Source organism: Pseudorasbora parva, chromosome 2 (genome assembly GCF_024679245.1).
Source record: "Pseudorasbora parva isolate DD20220531a chromosome 2, ASM2467924v1, whole genome shotgun sequence".
NCBI classification, from domain to species: Eukaryota; Metazoa; Chordata; class Actinopteri; order Cypriniformes; family Gobionidae; genus Pseudorasbora; species Pseudorasbora parva.
In genome coordinates this window covers 8,312,128-8,339,523 of record NC_090173.1, presented here as the reverse complement: position 1 = coordinate 8,339,523, position 27,396 = coordinate 8,312,128, and the positions used below count along the sequence as shown (strand labels likewise).

The 27,396-nt window shown below is 43.5% G+C and overlaps 1 protein-coding gene across 1 annotated transcript in view; it reads right to left on the bottom strand.

Moving 5' to 3' along the window:
* LOC137048495 (uncharacterized) overlaps positions 1-27,052 on the bottom strand; it is a 34,764-nt gene extending 7,712 nt beyond the window's left edge. The window contains exons 1-8 of the mRNA XM_067426709.1: positions 26,803-27,052; positions 25,324-25,749; positions 18,140-18,529; positions 17,988-18,056; positions 17,398-17,790; positions 16,960-17,308; positions 14,593-16,832; positions 14,484-14,537 (exon numbers count right to left, since the gene is read on the bottom strand). Of these exons, the coding sequence (XP_067282810.1) occupies positions 14,484-14,537; positions 14,593-16,832; positions 16,960-17,308; positions 17,398-17,790; positions 17,988-18,056; positions 18,140-18,529; positions 25,324-25,749; positions 26,803-27,052 (4,171 nt within the window). The remainder of the gene's footprint in view (positions 1-14,483; positions 14,538-14,592; positions 16,833-16,959; positions 17,309-17,397; positions 17,791-17,987; positions 18,057-18,139; positions 18,530-25,323; positions 25,750-26,802) is intronic.
* Between the last annotated feature and the right edge of the window lie 344 nt (positions 27,053-27,396).

Genomic DNA, 27,396 nt, shown 5'->3' with positions numbered 1-27,396 from the left:
TGTTTTGGGGTTTTTCGCGGATTCATCTTAATTGTTTAGTGATCGCAGAGTAAAAGACTGTTTCATTTGCCGATATTGCTTTTTAAGTAATTTTGTTCCTTTAAACTCGCCAATTTTCATTGAAACTACACACAGCAGTCCTTTACGTGAAGGCATAATCAGTCAACAATGGCTAGGAGGAGGCGCAGAAGAACTTGAAAAGCCTCCCGCATCATTCACATCGCATGTATGAGAGCATTTTGAATTCCCCGTGAAATATAATAATGACCGAAGGAGGGCGGTGGACAGAACTTTAACAGTAGGTAACGTTACTGTGGCAGCATGAGAGAGCCGTATGAAAGTGGCATTACATCGAGCATGGCTATCTGAAGCGACACCTGCTGATGCCCGTTTCACACACGGCCTAGTCTGTTTGCGGTGTGTATTTTTTTCCGTACTATTATCAGATTACAGGTTTCACACTGCATGCAGTGTCGGTCCATCAGCCGCGATCGTTTCTGCACCGAGTCTGATTTGCTGTGCTGAATGCGCTGAATTAAAGGGACAGCGCGCTTGTCTGTAGCCTATTAAAACAAACATGTATTGATGTGAAAATCTAGTAATTTCCCCACATATGCATATAATGTAAAGTATAGGCCTCTGTTTCAAAGTCAACACATGGCTTTTTGCCTTGGGTAAAGCAAGAAAAATGGCTTTTAGCTTTAGGTAAACAAGTGAAATAAGGGAGAGCTTTTCTGATGGTGGAAAAAAACGAAAAAGGTATTTATGACCTGGATTTCTTTAAAAAATATTTTAAAAAATGAAAGAAAAAACGAGTTGCCTTTTTTTCTATTGTAAGTTCTAATTTAAAATGTTTATTTTAACATAGTCTAGCCGGTTTCTAAGGTACTAGGCTATATTAATATAAAGTAATGCATTGAATAAAACATTGTTTAAATGTAGTGTGTTTAAACATGATATCTATTAAAGAGTGTAGACCTACAAAGAGAATTGCAATGATGACAAGCCATGTTCAGTACCAACTTTTGTGTGGCAAGGGGGGCGTGGTTCAGCGAGGTCTGCAGCGGGAGAGAGAGCCGCGGGACGAGCGGTAAGTGAGTGGGTTGGACGCAGATTAATAACACCTGTCTCTTGTTCTAGTAATGAGCGCGGAGAGGGTATAAAACCTCGGCGGAACCAGAGACCAGAGAGAGAGAGAGAGATCGGACGGTTGTTGCGAAACCCCAGAGACTGAGTTGCCGGAAGCCGGAAGTGCCGACCCGGAAGTGATCGAATGTCTATGAGAATTCACACAGCAGTGTGTTGTTGAAGTTATACTAAGTTTTGACTATAATTAAAGAAGCATCAACCGTCCAGCCGACCCCCGTGTCCTCTTCCTTCCTTCTATTATCGAACTTTGTTACACTGGTGCCGAAACCCGGGAAGGAAGTAGGACCGCGCCGCCGCCATGACAACACCGATGCCCTCCGCCTCGCCGTTTGCGGACATCATCACCGCTCTCGCGGCCCTCCATCAGGAACAACATCAGTCCATGCGGGTCATGCGGGCAGACCAGGAGCGCCGCTTCGAGGCCATTGTCCGCGGCCAGCAAGAGGACCGCGAGAGGTTCCGGAGCTGGTTCGACCGGGAGGTTCGTACCGAAGCCGCCGGGCTCGCCAGCGCACCGGTCCACGTGCCCCTACACAAGATGGGGCCACAGGACGATCCCGAGGCTTTCATAGACCTCTTTCAGAAGGCCGCGGAGGCCTGCGGGTGGCCCCGGGCACAGTGGCCGGTGCATCTCATACCTCTGCTGACCGGAGAAGCCCAGGCGGCCGCCCAACAACTGCCGGTGGCGAACCTCCTGGAGTATGAAGACCTGAAGAGGGCCATCATCCAGCGGGTCGGCCGGACCCCCGAGCAGCATCGTCAGCGGTTCCGCTCGCTGGAGTGGGGTGAGGCCGACCGACCCTTCGCGGTGGCCCAACAGCTCCGGGACGCGTGCCGCAAATGGCTATTGGCCGGTGGAAGCGACGTGGACCATATCGTCGATCTGGTGGTGCTGGAGCAGCTCATCGCTCGGCTCCCCAGGAAAACTGCCGATTGGGTCCAGTGCCACCGGCCCACGTCGCTGGAGACGGCCATCCACTTGGCGGGGGACCACCTGGTGGCGTGCCCGGGGGTCGGCGAACCCCTTCTAACCTCTCGCTCTCTCTCTCCCCCCTCTGTATCTCCCTCTCGCCCTATCCCTCTTCCTAGGTCCCGTCCTCCAGGCCCTGGACCGGCCGGGAATTCGCGGGCTCCGCCCAGGGGGGCGGAGCTCCTGGGGGTGGGGGGTGACAATGGCTCTGGTTCCACACCCTCCCCGCGCTCATTCTCCAACCCACTCCCCGCCGCAGGGGCACCGGGTAGGCCTGGGCTGGCCTGCTGGAGGTGCGGTGATCCGGATCATTTTGTGGACCGATGTCCGAGGATGGACATCGAGACAATGATCCGGATCCCGGACGTCCAGCGGACCACCCCCGATCAAGCAGGAGAGTACCAAATTCCTGTAAGTATCAAGGGGGGTACATATCAGGCCTTGGTGGATTCAGGATGCAACCAAACCTCGATCCATCAAAGCCTGATGCAGCCTGGGGCATTGGATACAAGCCGCATGGTTAAGGTGAGGTGTGTGCACGGGGATGTGGTGGAATATCCGGTTGTCCCAGTCACGATACAGTTTCGGGGTCAAAAGCATAGTGTAGAGGTGGCGGTTAGTCCACACCTCCGGCATCCGCTAAGTCTGGGGACGGATTGGCCCGCCTTTACGGCTTTATTGGGATCGTTGTGTGTGGATGCCGCTTGGGAGAAAAAGGCAAGGAAGGGGGCGGTGCGAGTACAGCTTGGGGAGACTGAACCGGGACCCTCGGCGACAACTCCAGAGGAACCGAGCGGGATTGAGAGACTAATTCTCTCGGACCGCGATGACTTTCCTCTGGAGCAGTCCCAGGATGAAACCCTTAAGAACGCTTTTCAGCAGGTCCGATCGATCGACGGACAGTCTCTCCAACCTGCCTTGCCGGTCTCCTATCCTTATTTTGCCATAATAAAGGATCGGTTGTATCGAGTGACCCAAGACACTCAAACAAAAAGTAGATACAACCCAATTGTTAGTGCCAAAGAGCCGCCGGGAAATGCTTTTCCAGGCGGCTCACTCTAACCCGATGGCGGGCCACCTGGGACAGGCGGCCACGCTGAATCGTTTAATGACCCGATTTTTTTGGCCAGGCATTCATGACAACGTGCGCAGGTGGTGCGCGTCTTGTCCTGAATGTCAGTTGGTGAACCCACTGGCCGCCCCAAAAGCGCCATTGCGCCCCCTTCCATTAATGCAGGTCCCCTTCGAGAGAATTGCGATGGACCTCATCGGGCCATTAGAGCGATCCGCACGCGGACATCGTTTTGCGCTAGTTATCGTGGACTACGCAACACGATATCCGGAAGCAGTGGCTCTCCGCAACATCTCTGCGAAGAGTGTTGCGCACGCACTGTTTCGTTTAATCTCCCGAGTGGGGATTCCGAAAGAAATCCTCACTGATCAAGGCACGGCGTTTATGTCACGCACGTTAAGCGAATTGTACGGATTATTGGGCATTAAATCCATTCGAACAAGCGTCTATCACCCACAAACAGACGGCTTGGTCGAACGATTTAATCGCACTCTTAAATCCATGATCCGTAAATTCGTACAGGAAGATGCCAAAAATTGGGATCGGTGGTTAGAACCCCTCTTATTTGCTGTGCGGGAGGTCCCGCAAGCCTCCACGGGGTTTTCCCCCTTCGAGCTTCTCTACGGACAACAGCCACGGGGGGTGCTGGACGTCCTACGAGAAACTTGGGAGGAGGGGCCTTCTTTGGCCAAGAACGAAATTCAGTATGTGCTGGACTTGCGAACAAAACTCCACACTTTGGGTCGGCTATCGAGGGAGAATTTGTTGCAAGCCCAGGACCGCCAGAGCCGGTCATATAACAGGGGTACAAAACTACGCAAATTTACACCGGGAGAGAAAGTGCTCGTTTTACTCCCTACGTCGAGCTCAAAATTAATGTCAAAGTGGCAGGGGCCGTTTGAGGTCGCACGACAGGTAGGAGAGCTCGATTATGAAGTGATACGATCCGATAGGAACGGGGCACGTCAAATATACCACCTCAACCTGCTAAAAAAATGGAATGAGGTGGAATCAGTGTTGTTGGCAACGGTGATCGGGGGAGAGGATGATCTCGGGCCAGAGGCGAGCATTAAAGCGCAATCAGTCGCGCTGGCCCCTGGGGGAGAGCACCTCTCACCGTTACAACTCACTGATTTATCAAAATTACAGGCGGAGTTCGCGGACGTGTTCTCGCCCCTACCGGGACGTACCGACTTGATTCAGCACCATATCGAGACCGAGCCGGGCGTGGTAGTTCGCAGCCGGCCGTATCGCTTGCCTGAACACAAGAAAAAGGTAGTTCAGGAAGAATTAGGCGCAATGCTCGACATGGGAGTAATCGAGGAGTCCAACAGTGACTGGGCGAGCCGGATAGTTTTGGTCCCCAAAACAGACGGCTCGGTCAGGTTCTGTGTGGACTACCGCAAGGTGAACGCTGTGTCGAAATTCGACGCGTATCCAATGCCGCGGGTTGACGAGTTGCTTGATCGGTTAGGCACGGCTCGATTTTATTCGACATTGGACTTAACAAAGGGCTATTGGCAGATCCCATTGTCTCCATTGTCCAAAGAAAAGACAGCTTTCACCACGCCGTTTGGACCAATTTGTCACGCTTCCTTTCGGGTTGTTCGGGGCGCCCGCTACCTTTCAGCGCCTCATGGACAGGATTTTGCGTCCCCATGCCGCATATGCTGCTGCCTATCTGGATGATATCGTGATTTACAGTCACGATTGGCAGCGGCATATGCAGCATGTCAGGGCGGTCTTGAGGTCGCTGAGGGGAGCGGGGCTCACGGCTAACCCAAAGAAGTGTGCGATTGGGCGGGTGGAAGTAAGGTATCTGGGCTTCCACTTGGGTCATGGACAGGTGCGTCCCCAAATTGATAAGACCGCAGCAATTGCAACCTGTCCGAGACCCAAGACCAAAAAGGAGGTTAGGCAGTTCTTGGGGCTGGCGGGATATTATAGACGGTTCATACCAAATTATTCTGCTCCCCGGCCTGAGTCGGGCGGTGGGGGTATGTGGCAAGGGGGGCGTGGTTCAGCGAGGTCTGCAGCGGGAGAGAGAGCCGCGGGACGAGCGGTAAGTGAGTGGGTTGGACGCAGATTAATAACACCTGTCTCTTGTTCTAGTAATGAGCGCGGAGAGGGTATAAAACCTCGGCGGAACCAGAGACCAGAGAGAGAGAGAGATCGGACGGTTGTTGCGAAACCCCAGAGACTGAGTTGCCGGAAGCCGGAAGTGCCGACCCGGAAGTGATCGAATGTCTATGAGAATTCACACAGCAGTGTGTTGTTGAAGTTATACTAAGTTTTGACTATAATTAAAGAAGCATCAACCGTCCAGCCGACCCCCGTGTCCTCTTCCTTCCTTCTATTATCGAACTTTGTTACATAATGATTGTGTGTTAAACAGGCATGAGAGGTCTACTCTCTCGCCTGAGAATGTTGACATCCTAATCGTGTTTTTTTTTTTTTTTTTTTTTTGTTATATGCTCAGGCCCATTTTTACATCACAGGTTGTATTTCACATGTGACACTTTAACAACTGATTAAAATGTGATTCATTTTATATTTGTTAAAAACATAACCATATAGGTTATGCTAACACGAACATTTTTCATACAATAAATGGAAAGCAAATAAAAATAGTCTCCGTCCCCTTTTTTTCTGATCCAAAAAATGAGCCGATCCCTGACTAGTGATCCGTGATGTGATCCAAACCGTGAGTTTTGTGATCCGTTACACCACTACTGGTCAGTGATTTGGGGTCAGTCATTTTTTTTCTTTCTTTTTTTTTTTAAATAATTAAATTATTTTATTCAGCAAGGATGTGTTAAATTGTATAGTAAAGGATATTTATATTATATTAAAATATTTTTATTTTGAATAAATGCAGTTCTTTTGAACCTTTTATGCATCAAATTTATTAGGCAGCAGAACTGTTTCCAACACTCATAATAAATCAAAATATGAGAGTGATTTCTGAAGGATCATGATCACTGAAGACTGGAGGAACCATCCTGAACATTCAGCTTTGCATCACAGAAATAAATGATAAGGGGGCGGCAGTGGCTCAGTGGTTCATGTAGGTTGTCTACAAACCGAAAGGTTGGTGGTTCAATCCCCGGTTCCACCTGACCAAGTGTCGAAGTGTCCATGAGCAAGACACCTAACCTCAGCTGCTCCCGACGAGCTGGATGGCGCCTTACATGGCTGACATCGCCGTCGGTGTATGAATGGGTGAATGTGAGGCAAAAATGTAAAGCGCTTTGGATAAAAGCGCTATATAAATGCAGTCCATTTGATAATTTAAAGTATAATAAACTGAAAACCAAATATTTTAAAATGTAATAATATATCACAATAATACGTTTTTCTTCTTCTGTATTTTCGATCTAATAAATGCAGGTTTGGTGAGCAGAAGAAACTTCTGTCAAAAACATTACAAATAGTAATGTGTCCTAACTTTTGGCCTGTACTTTTTCTGTTTTCTGTTTTTTTGTGAGCATATTTTTATTCAGTCCAATGTAAATATATCTGCTGTGACTTATTTGGTGAAAATGTAAATAATAAATATTTCAACAGCATGTGTGTGTATCTGAAAATATTTTTGTGCATGTGAACAATTTGAAGAATTTTCTACAATTTGAACAAAGTAATTTAATATTATTGCAAAGCATTCTAAAGATGAGTGTTTTTCATTATTCCCAACAGTGTGTAGTTGGTTAGACAAAAATCTGGTAATAGGAATGAAGTGTGTGCCATTTCATGCAAAAGTTTGATTTTGATAATGCTATAAGTAGTTTTGGTTGCAGTGCTTCATTTTGCAAGATATATGAGTAACTTTGCAGTTTGGGTGCGTGGTTTTGTGATTTGTGTTAAATATTTTGATAAAACCAGACTAGTTTGAAATATTGTGTGTTAGCAGTTGGATAAAAATGTAATTTGTAATGCCATTACCCAGTAGGTGGCTTATTGCTCTTTAATAAAGGTGCCCTGTGAAAATGAAAAAGTAGAATTAACCATTAGGGCTGTCATTTTTGAAAAAAAATCTAATCCGAACGGAATTAAAATATCAAGCAATGCATTCGAATATATTCAATTATCTACAATGCCGTCATCTCCAGCAGCTGGAATGTGTTTACGGATGCCATAGCAACTCTCAACGGCCACCAGGACTTTACGGTTTTATAAAAGCTATTCATTTTTTGTAAAGTGTAATAATCATCTCAGAAAAAATTAATTCTTAATGTCAGGCGCAGTTGAAGTAGTTAATGATTGTTTGCTTACATAGGCGTAGGGACAGTGTCATTATGCCAACATTATCTTCGTAACGTCTTATGAAATAAAAAGTTTATCCCTCAGAAAAATGTAATTTCCTCTCTTGTCATGCTTGGTGCATGAGCGCGACGTGTGCTCTTCAGTGTACATCACATAAGGACGCACACTCAAAAGTAATCCGGTCAGGTCATTTACATGGTGAAATGTTTCGTTTGATCGATTCATGAAAAGGTTTATCCACCCATCTCAAAACGATTACAATTTCATTCAGTTTGGGCATTTTTATTACGATTGATCAGGTGTTTATATGGAGCATTTTCCTTCAGATTGGACTTTTAAACTGATTGCAGTGCTCCATGTAAACGCACAGACAGTAAAAAAAAAATTGCGCTACATGGCACTTTAAAAAACGGATAGTTTATTTATAGTTCGATTACGGATATTTCATGTCATCTTCGAATGCATCCGTTCGATTACGGATATTTCATGTCATCTTCGAATGCAAAACAAAAGTGACAGCCCTTGTCCGTCACTGATTTGGAGGAACAGTCGCGCGCAGTCCTACATCACCGGACTAATTTGCCTAATCTTCTCGGAACTTTATCGCAGTCGAAACGCAGACACCTGCAGGTCTGGGGGGGAGAAAAGTTCCTGTAAAAAAGTTCCTGGTACAAATTGTTCCGGGTAATTTTGGTGGAAACGGGGCTATACTGTGAGTCTCAAACACCATTGCCTTCTACTTCTTATCTAAATCTCGTGAATCCAAAACTCAACAGAAAAATAAGTGTTACTCAACATAAACCCAAACGTGACCCCAGCGTTGGGGATCATTTATATGCATGCCCCCAACATTTGCATCCATCCAAACATGTTCAGTGTCAGGCGGAAATGGAGCGAATCATCAAAACAACCTGATCGCATGGACACACTTCATGTTCCAGGCTGTTCAGGAGACTTTTCGACCCTTCCCACAGATAAAAAATGTCAACAGTCATGGTTTAGGTTTATTATAATCGGATACTACAACAATTTAATTCAAGATCGTTCGTTTGTTCGGCCCATTTCAGGCAAGCTTCGCTCAGCGTCTTAAACTGAAGAAATTGGCAAGTAGACATGTGCCGATTTTCGATAATGCGATTTATCACGATAATGAATATGCACGATATTGTTATCGTGGGCACTTTAAAATATCGTAAATAATAATTTATTAACAATTTATAATTTTTTTATAATGCACTCAAGAATACTTTGCCCATCAACCGTATAAATGCTCAACACCGCTGTATTCTGTGTCAAAGGGACACGCGCTCAGATATAAACAAGCCCAACGTGCGTTTGCACATGACTGAACCGGTGAAGGAGACGCGCTGCTGAAGTGCCGCTCAGTGACAGCAGAGGGCGCTGATGAACTGCAGAATGTCACGGTTACCCCGGAAACCAGCAAACAAACAAAGAAGCGTGTAGTTTTTAAAACAGCCATTCGTTTTTGTAATCTCAATGTTGTTCATCACAGCACCAAATACTTAATACTTAAAGACTTAATAGGCTATTTATTTTCAAATTTAAACATTTTTATGTTTTAATCTGGACTACAACATGCCCTAATGATTAGAACTGTTCTAATTATTTGTTATTGTTCAGTATAACTTTGAGATACGACTTCATTAGTTAACATGTTAATTCAATATTACCAAACTGACAATGAAAAATACTTATAAAGAATTAATCATTCTATGTTAATTTCTTAGATACTTTTTTAATAACATTAAAATCAAAATCAAAATAACTTAATGGACCTAAGATAAAACTTACAATGATCAGTATTTCTTAACTAACATTAATAAAAACATTATACTTTCTGTACCAAATGTAGCTATTGCTCAATCTTAGTTAATGCATAAACTAATGAGACCTTATTGTAATTTGTAAGCCTACCTGTTGTTCTTTATAGCCTAATTCTTTTGCACTTTAATCTGTTTGAAAATGTTACTTTTACAGCTCTGAAAAATATCAAGGGACCACATAACACTGATTTCTCAATGAGGGGTCTCTTAATTTTTTTCCAGAGCTGTATATATTTTTGGTGCATTATTGTATTTAAACATTCAGTTATTTTTGTTCTTACAAAAATAGTTCTTAAAGCTGTTATGCTATGGCAACACTTTTTTTTTTGCAACTTATTTAAATATCGTGATAATATCGTATATCGTGATAAAACTTCATCAATTAATCGCAGCATGAAAAATTGATATCGGCACATGCCTAGTGGCAAGTAGCGATTTATCCATTTATTGACTGTTTAAACAATTTCTGATTAAACAGAAAGTATCTTGGAGAGACAGCATTGTCTAGATAACGCAAGATGCTAGTACAGTAAAAATAGGAAACTCCAAGTACCATACAAAACTAAATAGTTAGTGGGTCTAATGACAAAGGGTAAAATTATACTTTGCTTTGATCATTCACTCGATCCTTCTAGCAAACGTCACCTCTTCCACCATATAAGCTAAAACGACAGTCATTTGACAAGGCTATTCATTTTGTAAAAATATAAGTTATATATTTATATTTTTGAGAACTGAAGTATGGTGTTTCCTATGATGTTTTTGCCTATTTGTATTTCAGAGTAGCCTACATCACAGTCACTGCGTAGCTTACATTGTGACTAACGCTATATAAACATGCAATATCGTTGACAAAAAAAGACAAGTCTAAAATGTAGACTGAATGACACTTTAAGCAGAACATCTCAAATGGAGATTGCTGAAATGCAGCTTACTTGTTTATTGGTGTTTTCAGTTCACCGGCGCACGAGAGAGAGCTCGCGTGCATATGATTGCCAGATTGGACATGTTAAGGTAAAACACGGGATGCATACAATGTCACATGCCTGTCCTGTCTTGTGTGCACATGTGGGTTTTGTCATGTCTAGCATGTGCTCCTGTCATTGTATGATCCCTCCCCCTTGTTATCTAATTAGTGTTAATTTCTCCCACCTGTTCCCTATTGATTTCTTCCCCTTATAAGCTCCTTGTGTTTGTCAGTCTGTGTTGGATCCTTGTATATGTCTCGTCATCGTCTCCCGGTTCCCTGTGTGGTATGTCTTCAGTTCATGGTTTTTGATTATGTATTTTGCCCCCTCATGGGTTTTGTTTTCTGTTTATGTTTATTTTTGTAAATAAATTATCATTCTCCTGCACATGAGTCCTTGCACCATTTTCCCTTGTCTGTGACGTGACAGAAGGATCCAACCATACTAGGAGGACTCAGCAGGAGGTGTTTTGTTTATTTATTTATTTTTGTTCTCTTTGGACTATGGAGCTAACCAGGCACTTACAGGTGATGCGGCAGGTGAACTCTAAATACATCCGCCAACAGGGGGCGGGTGTAAGAGAGTTCACCTGCCAATTCCTTATTGAGGTGCATCACCTGTACCTCAATGAGACGGAGAAGGCAGAGGTGTTTAACCTCTGCCTGGACATGCCTCTCAGCCCCATGGAGGTTGAGAGAATGGGAACCCCGGACTTTTGGGAGTTTGTGGAACAGCTGGACTCCAGTCCCTCTAGGACCAGGGGCTGGATAGCTCCGGTGGTTCCTGTTCCAGTGGCCCAAGCTCCGGTGGTCTCTAAGAGGAGGAGGAAAAGGAAGGCTCCCTCCGTGCCTGTTCTTGTGGTCCCAGTTCCAGTGGTCCCTGTGCTGGTGGTCCCTGTGCCGGTGGTCCCAGTGCCGGCGGATCGTATGCCGGTGGTCCCAGTACCGGCGGATCGTGTTCTGGTGGTCCCGATTCCGACGGATCGTATTCCGGTGGTCCCAGCGGTCCTGAAACGGAGGAGGAGAAGGAAGTCTCCCTCCGTGCCTATTCCGGTGGTTTCAGTTCCAGTGGTCCCTGTGCCGGTGGTCCCACTGCTGGCGGATCGTGTTCCGGGTGTCCCTGTGCCGGTGGATCGTGTTCCAGGTGTCCCTGTGCCGGTGGATCGTGTTTCGGGTGTCCCTGTGCCGGTGGATCGTGTTCCGGTGGATCGTGTTCCGGTGGTCCCTGTGCCGGTGGATTGTGTTCCGGTGGTCCCTGTGCCGGTGGATTGTGTTCCGGGTGTCCCTGTGCCGGTGGATCGTGTTCCGGGTGTCCCTGTGCCGGTGGATCGTGTTCCGGGTTTCCCTGTGCCGGTGGATCGTGTTTCGGGTGTCCCTGTGCCGGTGGATCGTGTTCCGGTGGATCGTGTTCTGGTGGTCCCTGTGCCGGTGGATTGTGTTCCGGTGGTCCCTGTGCCGGTGGATTGTGTTCCGGTGGCCCCTGTGCCGGTGGATCGTGTTCCGGTGGTCCCTGTGCCGGTGGATCGTGTTCCGGTGGTCCCTGTGCTGGTGGACTCTGTTCAGGTGGACGCTGCTGGGCAGGAGAGGCCTCCCAGATGCCCTGCTCTCACCGCGCCTCCCAGGCGTCCAGCTCTCAGTGCGCCTCCCAGGCGCCCTGCTCTCACCGCGCCTCCCAGGCGCCCTGCTCTCACCGCGCCTCCCAGGCGCCCTGCTCTCACCGAAACTCCCAGGCGTCCAGCTCTCACCGCGCCTCCCAGGCGTCCAGCTCTCACCGCGCCTCCCAGGCGTCCAGCTCTCACCGCTCCTCCCAGGCGTCCAGCTCTCACCGCGCCTCCCAGGCGTCCAGCTCTCACCACGCCTCCCAGGCGTCCAGCTCTCACCGCGCCTCCCAGGCGTCCAGCTCTCACCGCGCCTCCCAGGCGTCCAGCTCTCACCGCGCCTCCCAGGCGTCCAGCTTTCACCGCGCCTCCCAGGCGTCCAGCTCTCACCGCGCCTCCCAGGCGTCCAGCTCTCACCGCGCCTCCTAGGCGCCCTGCCCTGCCTGCGGCATTGAGGCGTCCTGCACGGCCCGCGCCGCTGAGGCGTCCTGCTCGGCCCGCGCCGCTGAGGCGCCCTGCTCTCCGTGCGCCGCTGAGGCGTCCTGCAATGCCCGCGCCTCCCTGGCGCCCTGATTTGCCCGCGCCTCCCTGGCGTCCTGCTCTGTCCGCGCCTCCCTGGCGCCCTGCTCTGCCCGCGCCGCCCTGGCTGCCTGAACTCTACGGGCCGCCCCGGCCATTTGAACTTTGTGGGCCACCATGGCCTCCTGAGCTTTTTGTTTTCCTTGTTCCTCCCTTGTTTACCCCTCCCTTGTCTGTTCCTTCCTTGTCTGTTTCCCCTGTCCCTCCCCTGCCCCCCTGGTCTGTCCCTCCCGTCCCGCCCTGGCCTGTCCCTCCCGTCCCGCCCTGGCCTGTCCCTCCCGTCCCTCCCTGGCCTGTCCCTCCCGTCCCTCCCTGGCCTGTCCCTCCCGTCCCTCCCTGGTCTGTCCCTCCCGTCCCTAGTGGAGCGTCTGGTAGCTGCTCCTTAAGGAGGGGGTAATGTCACATGCCTGTCCTGTCTTGTGTGCACATGTGGGTTTTGTCATGTCTAGCATGTGCTCCTGTCATTGTCTGATCCCTCCCCCTTGTTATCTAATTAGTGTTAATTTCTCCCACCTGTTCCCTATTGATTTCTTCCCCTTATAAGCTCCTTGTGTTTGTCAGTCTGTGTTGGATCCTTGTATATGTCTCGTCATCGTCTCCCGGTTCCCTGTGTGGTATGTCTTCAGTTCATGGTTTTTGATTATGTATTTTGCCCCCTCATGGGTTTTGTTTTCTGTTTATGTTTATTTTTGTAAATAAATTATCATTCTCCTGCACATGAGTCCTTGCACCATTTTCCCTTGTCTGTGACGTGACATACAAGGTTTTTTTTACAGAAAAGCTCTGTTTGGGGGATTTAATTAATGAAATCTGGCAACTGCACGAACGCGAGCTCTTTTTCGTGCACGGATGACCTGAAACTGCCAATAAACAAGTAAGCTGCATTTTATCAATCTCCATTTGAGATGTTGTGCTTAAAGTGTCATTCAGTCGGTCTGTGTTCTGTCAGGATGGTCAGGACTCATGAGCCGCTTCACTGAACTGCTGTGAGCTGCTGAAATAAGCCAATCAGAGCAGAGCTCAACATTAATATTCATGACTCTTCCAAATAAGCCAAAAACTGAGCTTTACATCCTAGGGACAATTTATAGGGTTGTAAATGGAGCTGTAAAACTGTATCTGGACAATTTTTGCCCTTAAATAAGCCACATACCCTCTATGTAGATATCAGAGAACAATTTAATATATTGTTCATCATTCTAGGGCACCTAGAATGCATTTTTATAAATATTTAGATATAATTAAACACTAGATTTCTTTAAATGTGAAATTTTAAAATGTTAATATCTTCCGCATAATATTAGGACTTATAATCCTAATATTTTTAATGAATAATGATACTTATATAAGCACACAAGTGAATATTAATGAATGCAAGCACATATAATTTGACCCAAGAAATGTTTAAAATAGTGCTAAGACAAACAAATTTGTCCTTATTATGTACAGTAAGCTATATACTACATATGAATTGACACTAAATTAAGTTAAGATACTAAAATAAGTCCATTTTTGATGTAGTGCTTATATTATTGACTTGATTTGATTTTGAGAACATGTGAAATAGTTTTGAGGTAATTGTTTGATTTTGCCAGAAAAGTCAGGAGTTTTGTGAATGTAGTTTGAAGATTTGGATTTGTGTTTTGTGTAAAAATTGTGTTTTAGCAATTCAGAAAAACTGTAATACTGCTCAGTGTGCACACCACATAGTGTCAAAAGTAACACAATCAGTGTTGGAGTTAAGATAATTAATTGATTAGTTGAGTGATGTTTGAGCATTATTGCAGACAGCTGATGATAACAAGCATAATCAGTGAAGGACAGGAACAAGAACAGGAAAAAAAGAGAAGCAGCAAAAATAACTGACTTCCAGCCACAGCCTTAGATGAAATCCACTGAAGATTAAAGACATTAAATCTCTCAATATAAAAAGAGAGGAAAATGTTTTGAAAAATGTTGAGAGATACAATTCAAATACATTGTACACAACAACATAAATATGCTCATGAGAGTTCATGATGTAAGCAAAACAATACTTTACCAGTGGTTATGTTTGTTAGAGTAATGGATGTTGTTGTTGTTATTGGTGTTGTTTCTGTTGTTGGGGTTCTTTGTGTGGTTGCTGTTGTTGAGGTTCTTGCAGTTGTTGCTGTTGTTGGGATTCTTGGTGTTGTTGGTGTTTTTGGTGTGGTTGCTGTTGTTGAGTTTCTTGCAGTTGTTGTTGTCATTAGGATTCTTGTTGTTGATGATGTTGTTGGTGTTCTGGGTGTGGTTGAGGTTCTTGCAGTTGTTGCTGTCATTGGGATTCTTGGTGTTCTTGGTGTTGTTGCTGTCGTTGGGATTCCCGGTGTTGTTGAGGTTCTTGCAGTTGTTGGGATTTTTGGTGTTGTTGAGGTTCTTGTTGTTGTTGCTGTTGTTGGTGTTCTTGGCGTTGTTGAGGTTCTTGCAGTTGTTGCTGTCATTGGGATTCTTGGTGCTGTTGGTGTTCTTGGTGTTGTTGCTGTTGTTGGTGTTCTTGGTGTTGTTGCTGTCGTTGGGATTCCTGGTGTTGTTGAGGTTCTTGCAGTTGTTGCTGTTGTTGCGATTTTTGGTGTTGTTGGTGTTCTTGGTGTGGTTGAGGTTCTTGCAGTTGTTGCTGTCGTTGGGATTCCTGGTGTTGTTGAGGTTCTTGCAGTTGTTGCTGTTGTTGGGATTTTTGGTGTTGTTGTTGTTGTTGAGGTTCTTGCAGTTGTTGCTGTTGTTGGGATTTTTGGTGTTGTTGAGGTTCTTGGTGTTGTTGCTGTTGTTGGTGTTCTTGGTGTTGTTGCTGTCATTGGGATTCCTGGTGTTGTTGAGGTTCTTGCAGTTGTTGCTGTTGTTGGGATTTTTGGTGTTCTTGGTGTTCTTGGTGTTGTTGAGGTTCTTGCAGTTGTTGCTGTTGTTGGGATTTTTGGTGTTGTTGAGGTTCTTGGTGTTGTTGCTGTTGTTGGTGTTCTTGGCGTTGTTGAGGTTCTTGCAGTTGTTGGTGTTCTTGGTGTTGTTGAGGTTTTTGCAGTTGTTGCTGTCGTTGGGATCCTTGGTGTTGTAGGTGTGGTTGCTGTTGTTGAGGTTTGTGTAGTTGTTGCTGTAGTTGGCATTCTTGGTGTAATTGGTGTTCTTGTTGTGGCTGCTGTTGTTGTTGTTGAGGTTCTTGCAGTTGTTGCTGTCATTGGGATTATTGGTGGTGGTGTCATTGTTGTTTTCAATGTTGTTGTTGTTCTTATTGGTGTTGTTGTAGTTGCTGGTGTTCTTGATGTGGTTGCTGTCATTGGGATTCTTGGTGTTGTTGTTGTTGTTGTTGTTTTCAATGTTGTTGATGGTGGTGGTGTCATTGTTGTTAATGTTGTTGTTGTTGTTCTTATTGGTGGTGTTGTTGTTGTTGTTGTTAATGTTGGTGCTGGTGGCAATGTTGTTGTTGCCTTTGTTGGCATCGTTGTTGGTGTTTGTGCTGCTGTTGGTGTTGTTGGTGTTGTTGAGGTTCTTGCAGTTGTTGCTGTTGTTGGGATTTTTGGTGTTGTTGAGGTTCTTGGTGTTGTTGCTGTTGTTGGTGTTCTTGGTGTTGTTGCTGTCATTGGGATTCCTGGTGTTGTTGAGGTTCTTGCAGTTGTTGCTGTTGTTGGGATTTTTGGTGTTGTTGGTGTTCTTGGTGTTGTTGAGGTTCTTGCAGTTGTTGCTGTTGTTGGGATTTTTGGTGTTGTTGAGGTTCTTGGTGTTGTTGCTGTTGTTGGTGTTCTTGGCGTTGTTGAGGTTCTTGCAGTTGTTGGTGTTCTTGGTGTTGTTGAGGTTCTTGCAGTTGTTGCTGTCGTTGGGATTCTTGGTGTTGTTGGTGTGGTTGCTGTTGTTGAGGTTTGTGTAGTTGTTGCTGTAGTTGGCATTCTTGGTGTAATTGGTGTTCTTGTTGTGGCTGCTGTTGTTGTTGTTGAGGTTCTTGCAGATGTTGCTGTCATTGGGATTATTGGTGGTGGTGTCATTGTTGTTTTCAATGTTGTTGTTGTTCTTATTGGTGTTGTTGTAGTTGCTGGTGTTCTTGATGTGGTTGCTGTCATTGGGATTCTTGGTGTTGTTGTTGTTGTTGTTGTTGTTTTCAATGTTGTTGATGGTGGTGGTGTCATTGTTGTTAATGTTGTTGTTGTTGTTCTTATTGGTGGTGTTGTTGTTGTTGTTAATGTTGGTGCTGGTGGCAATGTTGTTGTTGCCTTTGTTGGCATCGTTGTTGGTGTTTTTGCTGCTGTTGGTGTTGTTGCTGTTGGTGTTGCTGTTGTTGGCGTTGCTGTTATTGGTGTTGTGGTTGCTGTTGGTGTTGCGGTTGCTGTTGTTGGTGTTGCAGTTGTTGGTGTTGATGTTGACGAGTCTGCAGTAAGTCCCGTGACATCTGATATTAGGAACAAATGTTTTTGTCAATATCAATTTAATAATAAACAGAAAGGTAAATGACTGAAATACATGTGAATAAATGCCCACTTGCGCAATAAACTCCGCAAAACATTGGCCTGACAAACTCATAAACATAGTAACTTCCTGGACAGGCTTTGACTTGAATAGGATGGGAGATGTAACCACAACAGCCACTCCATGTGGAACCACAGACCTGACGGGTTACCACTCCATCTTCCAGCTGTGGATGAGAGCCGTTGAGCCAAAATTGCTCTTCAGTGCCACACATGCGTTGATTAACACATGATTCTGGCATCTGAGCATTTTGACCTCTGATTAACAGCCTGTACCAGCCATTCCACTTAACATTATAGTCACACATTCCATAGTAAATAGAATTATTGATTGATCTCCTCGGGTCATCCAGAGTGGTATAGCTGTAGCAGGGGTCAACACTTGGGGTAGTGAAAAGCACTATTATGAAAAGTAGAAAGAGAGTATTGGTGTAATGCATTCAAGGTAATAAATAAATAATACTAATACATAAAGACGTTTGAATGTACCTGCACAATATGTAGGAGCTGGGATTGAAAGAGGAGGCCTGGTAAATTTGTAGACATAATAATTTCCAGGACAAGCTTTGACTTGGATTGGGTCGGATCTGTAGTAACTGCCTTGACTGTAGTAAGAGCCGTAAATGTCACGAGTTACAACTCCATCTCCAAGCTGAGGATGAGAGCCGCCAAGCCAGAGAGCACTAAAACCTCCACATGCCATGAAAGACGCACACCATTCAGGCATCTGAGCACTCGAGCCATTAATGAAGAGTCGATACCAGCCGTCCCATTTAACACGGGTGTCGTCATGTTCAGGTATATATCCATCTTGATACCAGTAGTTAACTGTGCTTCTCCAGTAGTCATTGAGAATGTTGTAATTCATGCACGGGTCATAATCTGTTAGTGATGAAACCAAATTCTTATCCAAAACTAGATTTCTAAGTCATTCATAAACAACATTACTGTGTAACATTGAGGATATGTTAAGGCACAAAATTTGCCAGAACTTTCATTGCAAATGTATAATTTTTATCATCACAATAAATGTACAGTTTATACAACATTCATATTATATACATTCAACATTTACTTACTCAAGGTAATGGGGCCTGTGATTATATTTGGACTTGTAGTGGAAACCGACTGTGAAATGGTGCTAACATCTGAGAAAAAGGATATGACACCACTGAAGTTATTTTTAAAACTTTTGGAAGACTCTAGTAAAAAGTGGAGGAAAGCATCATACCTGTGCAGTATCCTGAACACCAGAAATGTGGATTCACAAGTTCATATACATAGTAATTGCCTGGACACGCTTTCACTCTGATGGGTTTTGATTTGTATTCACAGCTGCCCCTCATAGAAGCCCCTGTTTGGACCTCCCTGATCACCACTCCATCCTTTATCTGAGGGTGTGTACCATTGAGCGACAGACTCAAGAAGGCATTACAGCTGTATGAACTAGCACAGGTCTCTGGCATTCGGATGTCCATTCCAAAGTAGTAAAATCTGTACCAGCCATTCCAGGAGAAAGAGTCATCACATATCGATTCTCCACTTTCATTGTTGGCTCTCCAGGGACGATCAAAAGACTCATAGTTGTAGCAGGGGTCACTGCTGATGTTTTGGAAAGCAACTGTCAAAAGAGTTGTTTGTAAAAGTTCTGTTAAAATAGTATATTTTAATTAACAATTCGTAAAAATATATACTAAAGAAGTGATAGTACTAAAGCGATAGTGTAGTTTTGATCAATTATATTTTAACCAGTTTTGTGCAGTCAAGAAATGCGTAAAGAAAGAACACTTCATAGCACATTATGCTGAATTGGCAGAAGAAGGTCTTTATACTTGCTCTGCAGCAGCAGCATCGCAGATCTATTCTGCCAAGAACAAATACATCACACTGCCATATCCATTACCATCCCAATCTCTCTGAGAGTTGTCACAGAAGAAAAATTGTTACCTGCACAGTATGAAGGCTTGTAATTCGACAGATCTGGCTTGACGAGCTTATAGACGTAATAATCTCCAGGACAGGCTTTGACTTGGATGGGTGCAGATCTGTAGCCGCCACACTGGTAAGAGTCCCTGTAACTTCCAAAAACCTCACGGGTCACCACTCCATCCTCAAGGCTTGGATGAGAACCATTGAGATTCAGTCCAACATCACCGCCACAGCTAATATAACTCACACACCACTCAGACATTTGGGCACTTTTTCCATTCAGATACAGTCGATACCAGCCGCTCCATTCAACAGCAGAGTCATTATATCCATAGAACTGATATAGTTTTTGCATTATGTCTCTCCAGTTTTCATCAAGAGTGGTATAATTATTGCAAGGGTCAGAGCTGGAAGATGTAGGTTCTGAGAAAATAATGTCAAACAAAAGACATTTGCGTGGTGATATACTCATTCACTGAGGTGGCAAATACAAGAGTAATCATTGTTCCATGTTTCCGTATGAAACAGGAGGAGTTGGAATAATGAACTGAAAATAGTTTAGATAAAATTACTACACCTATGTGCCTTTTATATCCCTCCCTCACGAATCTATTGAACTGAGTCTTAAGTAACAGACATTACTTTTGATATGAACTGACTACAGGCATGTGTAATAGTGGGATGGACAGAAAAAAAACAAGAGTTAATGTAAAATACTGCTTATGTCCAAAAGGTTGCTCATGAGAGTTCATGATGTAAGCAAGAAAATAGTTTACCAGTGGTTGTGTGTGTTGGAGTAATGGATGTTGTTTCTGTTGTTGTTGTTGGTGGGGGTGGTGTTAATAGTGTTGTTGTTGTTGTTTGTGGTGGTGTTAATGTTGTTTGTGGTGGTGGTGTTTTTAGAGATGTCATCCATGTTGCTGTTGTCGAAGTGGCTGCACTGTTAAGTCCTGTGATATCTGATATGAGGAACAATTGTTTTTATCAATATCAGTTAAAAACAAAAGCAAAATTAGTAAAATTTGCTTTTGGTAAATTAGTGAAATAAATTTTAGTAAATGATCACCTGCACAGTAAGCTCCGCAGAAATTTGGGCTGACAAACTCGTAAACATAGTAATTTCCTGGACAGGCTTTGACTTGTATAGGGAGAGATTTGTAAGTACAGCACCCATTCCATGAGGAACCACAGACCTGACGGATGACCACTCCATCTTCCAGCTGTGGGTGAGAGCCGTTGAGCCACATTGGGATGTAAGTGCCACACATGTACTCATTAACACAGGATTCTGGCATCTGGACACTCTGACCATTGTACAACAGTCTGTACCAGCCCTGGAAGTTATCACACCTTTTATAGTTACTATCGTAAGGATTGTTTGTGGCTCTCCAAGGCTCATCCAGACTGTTATAGTTGTAGCAGGGGTCGACAGTTGGGGTGAAGAAATGTACTATTATGAAAAAGTAAAAAGAGAAAATTTTATACTGCAGATTAATTTTTTCAAGTAAAATGAAACTCTACAATGTGATTCACGATAAGTATTGTCAAATACAGTATAAACAACAGTGAATGTACCTGCACAATATACAGGAGCTGGGATTGAAAGAGGAGGCCTGGTAAATTTGTAGACATAATAATTTCCAGGACAAGCTTTGACTTGGATTGGGTCAGATCTGTAGTAACTACACTCCTCAAAGTGAGAGCCGTAAATGTCACGAGTTACAACTCCATCTCCAAGCCGAGGATGAGATCCACTAAGCCACAGAGAACTAAAACCTCCACATGGCATGTAAGACACACACCATTCAGGCATCTGAGCACTCAAGCCATCAATGAAGAGTCGATACCAGCCGTCCCATTTAACACGGGTGTCGTCATAATCAGTATTGTGTCCATATCCCCCATAACCGAGTATGTTTCTCCAGTTGTTGTTGAGCATGTTGTAGTTAATGCACGGGTCATAATCTGCTAGTGATGAGATGATAAGATCAAAACAAAGAAGGCATTTTTCATCAAGGAACTTAATGAGTGCAAATCTGAACAGCTCAAACTAAAATATCATGACATTCTTAAACTATTCACACTCAACATGACTGCATATTAGTGATGCTACGAGTTAAGACACAAAATGGGTGGTTTTAAATTGCAATGCAGGGATTGATTTGCAAATTTCTCAGTTTTAGTTAGTTTTAATAACTGTTATGATTAATAACTTACTTGTAGTGTTGCTGGATCCAGTGACTATAGCTGGACTTATAGTGGAAACCGGCTGTGAAATGGAGCTAATATCTGGAAGAAAAGGAAATTTAAGATATGACTGAAATCATTTTAAATCGTTTAAAAGACTTTGTCAAAAAGTGCTAAAAAAAAAAAAAAAATCATGTTACTTGTGCAGTATCCCGCACACCACACGTCTGGTTTTACAAGTTCATAGACATAGTAGTTTCCTGGGCACGCTTTCACTCTGATGGGTCTTGACTTGTATTCACAGCAGCGAGTTCTATAAGTCCCTCCACAGACCTCCCTGAACACCACTCCATCCTCTATCTGAGGATGAGGACCATTGAGCCACAGAGTGATCCATGTGTTACAGCTGTATGAACTAGCACAGGTCTCTGGCATCTGGATGTTCATTCCATTGTAGAAAAACCGGTACCAGCCATTCCAGGAGAAATAACTATCACAAATACGATCTTCACTTTCATTGGTGGCCCTCCAGGGACGATCCAGAGACTTGTAGTTGTTGCAGGGATCACTGCTGATGTTTTGGAAAGCAACTGTCATAGAGTAGGCAAAAGTACTGTATTAACATTGAAGACAATTTAGAGTATTCTAAAACCTATAAGTATGGTTAATATCATGATTTTGAGCAATTCTATTCTAATCAGTGATGTGCAGTCGGACCAACATGATGCAGGTACAGTATATCTGGCTGCAGTCAATCAAATGAAGCAGATAAACATTATCTACGGACTTCAAGTATGGACTTTGTGACAGTACAGTAAACGAGATGGCCATGTTTTACTTTTACTTTCACTTTTAACGGTTTTAAGGGTGGAGTGTTTAATTAACGACGGAAAGGGAAATGGAGGAAAGGGCTATTTAAGCAGGTAGAAGGACACGTCACAAAGGTATGCTAGTTGATTCATGAGAAAGAGAGTGATTATCGTTACCGTTTGGAAGGGAAGACGGCTTGTGTTTGAACCGAGGCTGACGTAACCCATGCGAGCTGTCTGATGCGACGTGGAGTCCGGCGATTCCCTAGCGACGCACTTCAAAGACTGTCTGCTGTATGGCAAGCTGTTCACTAGAGTCCAAAGTCCGTTAAACTTCCTTCCTGGAGTCTGGCGAAGTTCAACTCTACTCTCCCGTTACGATTCCGAGCGCCAAAATTGGTCAGTGTGCCCCACACGCGATATTTTTTTTCCCAGGATGGTAGGGGAAGGTACCGCCTTTTTCGTCTATGATTGGCTAGAAGGGCTCTCCTCTGATTGGTTATGCATCTCATCGCAGGCTGTAAGCTAGTCTGTTTTGATCGTCTTTAAAACAGAAGTAAACGAAGTCAATCACATAGCCTACACACACACGTTTGTTTTTGTGACATAACCGTATTTTCTATCCCCTTACCCAGCTAACACAAATAACTGGCTGTTACGTAACTGCAACGTAATCTGCTGACTAAACTTTCGTCGTGGTGATGTAACTAGTTACGTTGTGGCAACTGGAAAAGTGAAATTCCCAGATACGTTGTCACAACGTAACATTGTAACGTTGCCAGTTAGTAACTGCAACGTTGTGGCAACGTCATGGATCTATTAGTTGTGTGTTGGTAATCAGTTGGTAATTTTTATAATTATTCAATTTTCAATAGGCGGACATGCTGTAGTTTATGTCCTCATTTGCCCAAACTAATTTAAAGGCTATTTCAATGAATGTGAATGACGAATGCAGACTCAATGTGACTTTAGTTCATTCAGTTCATTTATTTTGAAAAACACACAAAAACGAAGAATAAAACACCCAAATTATTTAACAAAAATATCGGAGATACAGCAGAACATGAATAAAAGCATTCAAGATGCTCGGCATTATAATGTTAAACATAACATAAGTTATGCTGTGCTAGCGTAAGTTACCGTTTGCTAGTTGACATTTCAAATGATTCAGGAAAAATACCACATAAATATGTAACAATAGGTATAAATATTAACATAAATACTTAAAGTAGACTGTAGGTAATATTACTTAACCAATCTGACACCGTTGTTGAACCTTTTTTTTAGATAAATGGCGATAAAACGAGAGCGAAATGTCGACGCTGTCCTCTGGTCCTCTCTGTTTGTGTGTTTACGGTTGCCATGGCAACTCCCAACTGCCACCAGGCGAGCGCGTTCTCGTTCAGTCTCTACTACTGTTAAATTAGATGTAGAGAGGCCATATCTGTCATTATTCCAACGTTTTGTATGAAATATTATGCAATAAAAAGTTTAACACTCCAGAAAAATGAACTGCTGTTGATAATATTGCCTACGGCGCGCACACACTCAGTTGTGGAGGCACGCGCATCGTGTCACGTGACACGTCACTTTTATATTTTATATATAAAAAGATCGTGTTCTTAATTGTTTAAAATAAACAATAATCTTAAGGGGAATTTTAATCTTGTCTGACATTTAATTACACATTTTAAATAGCAAATTCTGCCAATCAGAACAACCTGCAATGATGGTAATGAAATTACGAGCAGGTGACGTTGCATTCACGTTGCCAGTAAGTCATGGAATTACCAAAATATTACGTGTAGAGTACGTATCTGAAACATTGTTGGTAATATTCTGACGTTCAGAGATCGTACTGACAACGTTGTGAGAAGGTAATTTTATGGTAAGAAAATTACAGGCATGCAACGTTGTAGTTACGTTGTCAGTCAGTCATAAAATTACCAAAATATTACGTGTAGAGTACGTATCTGGAACGTTGTTGGTAATATTCTGACGTTCAGAGATCGTACTGACAACGTTGTGAGAAGGTAATTTTATGGTAAGGAAATTACAGGCATGCGACGTTGAGACTACGTTGTCAGTTGGTAAGTCATGAAATTACCAAAAAGTACGAATAAATTACGTAACTGTTACGTCGTGTGTTAGCAGGGTACACTGCCCCTGTCCCTAACCCTACCCATCACAGGAAACATTCTGCATTTTTACTTTCTCAACAAAATAAAATCATCCTATATATGATTTATAAGCATTTAGAAAGTGGGGACATGGCCAATGTCCTCATATTTCCCCCTCTCCCTGTAAAACCTCTCATACCCATGTCGTACACATTTGTGTCCTCATATGTCTCAAAACATGCCCACACACACACACACACACACAATTACTATGTTAAACATGCACTAAATTGTCTATTACTAGCAAGTTTATGCAATGTTAGGTTCACAATAAATAAAATCTGTCATATTTGTATCATACTGTGGTGTCTCTTCTATGAAATTGGTCTCTTCTATAAAATTGCCAATGAAATTGTGGACTTGAAATATAAATCTGAAGACACGGATATGTGCTTTTCTTAGTATGTTGGATTGACTTTGATCGTTTCTGTTGTAAAGACGATCAAAACAGACTAGCTGACAGCCTACCATGAACGTGAGATATATTACCAATCGAAGGAGAGCCCTTCTAGCCAATCATAGACGAAAAAGGCGGTACCTTCCCCTACCATCCTGGGAAAAAAAATATCGCACCCCACACGCAATCTCACATTACACTCAGTCACACGCTATCAAATACACACACATTCCATTCACATCCGCACATTGGTTTATTGCTCATTCTCATTTTTTGATTGTTCTAAGTTTAATGCATTATCGTTTATCTTTAAGACTGCATGTTGTTTTGTATTACACCTGCAAAATGTGTATTCAATGTTTTTTCTCTTCCTCTTTTGTTTTATGAAAAGTTTGGCGTTTATTTGGACACACGAATCTACAAGTGTTGGACGCCCAGTTGAGTGTGACTCAGCAGCGGGGATTTCGTCTATCGTGTTAATTCTGTGAACTGTGATCTATTGAACTGTTACGTGAATATCTACTGTTTATTGTTTTGTTTGTTTTTCAATACGTCCCCATTTTGAATATGTTTATGGACATAGAAATAAATTCCATTGAAATAGGCCCAACAAAACAATAAAAAAAATATATAAATGTAAAGATGCCTGCAATTAGATCCACACCACAACTACTCTCCTTTCCTTTCAAGCATTAAGCACACACAGTAAGGATACCTTGAATGGTTTGATTAAAATTGTGAGATTTCAGGAATTGAGGGAGTGCTATAGTAATGATGGGTGTGTGTGATGAGTTACTGAATGATTAATGGACTGCACAACACTGATTTTAACTGTTAAAAACAACACAGTTTAAGATGTTAGATGACCTAATGCATAGAGCTCTTACTCATCATATTGACATTTAAAATTCACCTGCACAATACATTGGCTTGGGGATTGATGCGTTGGGTTTGACAAATTCATAGATGTAATAATCTCCAGGACAGGCTTTGACTCGAATGGAGGTGGACTTGTAGCTGCCACAAGAGGAAGACGACCACAACCACCACCATGAATTAGTTCCCACGACTTCACGGGTCACCACTCCATCCTCAAGACGTGGGTGAGAACCATTAAGAGACAGTCCAGTTTCACCGCCACAGTGTGTAGTACTCACACACCACTCAGACATCTGAGCAACTTTTCCATTAAGATACAGTCGATACCAACCACTCCATTCAACGAGAGTGTCATCAAGCAAAGGGTTGTAAAAGCTGTAATAGTTTGGCAGTATGTCTCTCCAGTATTCATCAAGAGTGGTATAGTTATAGCATGGGTCAGAGCTGGAAGATGTAGAACCTGATGTAAAAAAAAAAAAAAAAGTCTTGTGATGATACATTCTTAATATCTGACTACAATTAAGAAAACAGCCAAATAAACATCTGAAAGAGAAGATGTGGATTGAGGATGGGTTGGATAAACTGATTACACACACATTTATAATTTTGACGCCTCTCACTAATTACCACCTACATCATAATTGAGCGCTTGGAACCTTATCTATATTTGGTTCATCCAATTATAAAACTAAGTTAAAGTTTTTAAAAAAATCAGCAGTGGTTTCCAACCTTTTTTACTTCAAGCACCCCCTCCTCTCTGAAACAATACCGCAAGGATATGTACAGTGCATCAGAAAAGTATTCACAGAGCTTCACTTTTTCCACATTTTGTTATGTTACAGCCTTATTCCAAAATTGATTAAATTCATTATTTTCCTCAAAATTCTTCAATTCTGACAACATGAAAGGAGTTTGTTTGAAATGCAAATTGTTATGCTCAATACGTTGTTGAAGCGCCTTTGGCACCAATTACAGCCTCAAGTCTTTTTGAGTATGATGCTATAAGCTTGGCACACCTATTTTGGGCAGTTTCCCCCATTCTTCTTTGCAGGACCTCTCAAGCTCCATCAGGTTGGATTGGGATCACCTGTGCACAGCCATCTTTCCAGAGATGTTCAATCAGGATCAAGTTTGGGCTCTGGCTTGGCCACTGTTGGAAGTTGATCCTCACCCCAGTCTGAGTTCCAGAGTGCTCTGGAGCAGGTTTTCATCAAGCATATCTCTGTACATTGCTACATTCATCTCTCCTTTGATCCTGACTAGTCTCCCAGTTCCTGCCTCTGAAAAATATCCCCACAGCATGATGCTGCCACCACCATGCTTCACTATAGGGATGGTATTGGCCAGGTAATGAGCGGTGCCTGGTTTCCTCCAGACATGACACTTGCCATTCAGGCCAAACAGTTACAACTTGTTTTAATTAGACCAGAAAAAAAAAGTTTCTCATGGTCTGAGTCTTTCAGGTATCTTTTGGTAAATTCCAGGTGGCCTTTTACTGAGGAATGCCTTCCACCTGGCCACTCTACCATACAGGCCTGATTAGTGGCATGCTGCAGAGATGGTTGTTCTTGTGGAAGGTTCTCCTCTCTTTTATCAGAGAAACGCTGGAGCTCTGTCATAGTGACCATTGAAATCTTGGTCACCTCACTGACTAAGACCCTTCTTCCCCGATTACTCAGTTTGGCCGGGCGACCACCTCTAGGAAGAGTCCTGGTGGTTCCAAACTTCTTCCATTTACGTATGGTGGAGGCCACTGTGCTCATTTGGACCTTCAATGATACAGAAATGTTTCTGTACCCTTCCCCAGATCTATGCCTCTATACAATCCTGTCTCTGAGGTCTACAGACCATTCTTTGGACTTCATGGCTGGGTTTGTGCTCTGATGTGCACTGTTAACTGTGGGACCTTATATAGACAGGTGTGTGCCTTTCCAAATCATGTCCAATCAACTGAATTTACCACAGGTGTAAAATTGTTGAAACATCTCTAGAATGAACAGTGGAAACAGGAGCACCTGAGCTCAATTTTGAGTGTCATGGAAAAGGCTGTTAATACTTATGTACATGTGATTTTTGTTTTGTTTTTTATTTTTAAAAAATATGCAAA